The sequence below is a fragment of the Morone saxatilis genome, unplaced genomic scaffold (genome assembly GCF_004916995.1).
Source record: "Morone saxatilis isolate NCDOM2014 unplaced genomic scaffold, NCSU_SB_2.0 Contig20, whole genome shotgun sequence".
NCBI classification, from domain to species: domain Eukaryota; kingdom Metazoa; phylum Chordata; class Actinopteri; family Moronidae; genus Morone; species Morone saxatilis.
In genome coordinates, this window is record NW_023339763.1 from 10,246,441 (window position 1) to 10,246,802 (window position 362).

General features: G+C 39.5%; 1 protein-coding gene across 1 annotated transcript in view; it reads right to left on the reverse strand.

Annotated features, from left to right (window-relative positions):
- The window catches only part of LOC118331757 (CAAX prenyl protease 2-like), a 2,141-nt gene that overhangs the window by 266 nt on the left and 1,513 nt on the right, over positions 1 to 362 (reverse strand). The window contains exon 5 of the mRNA XM_035666828.1: positions 34 to 101. Coding sequence (XP_035522721.1) covers positions 34 to 101 — 68 coding nt within the window. The remainder of the gene's footprint in view (positions 1 to 33; positions 102 to 362) is intronic.

The following is a 362-nucleotide window of genomic DNA, read 5'->3' on the forward strand; positions in this document are numbered from 1 at the left end:
AAGGTGTTGATCAATGTACTGTTCACTTCGTCCCTCACCAGTTCTCATGAATATAAAGGCAGTAAAGGTACCAAACACAGTTGTATACAAGAACTGCATCCCTGAAACAGAACAGCACAAAAGTAATTATGTTATTATAGTATTATAATAATGATATAGGAACATACAGAAACACAGTTTTGGATATAATAATAATTCTAAATCTCTTAAAGGTTCTTTGCCATGTTGCAACGGTAGGTCAGTCTATAGGGGCTTGGGAATAAGAGGGTAGTCAGGTCAAGTCCTGCACAGGCCACAGTATGAAGTGTGGACTAGGAACTGCCAATGTGCCATTGAGCTTCTGGGACACTGTGTGTGTGTGT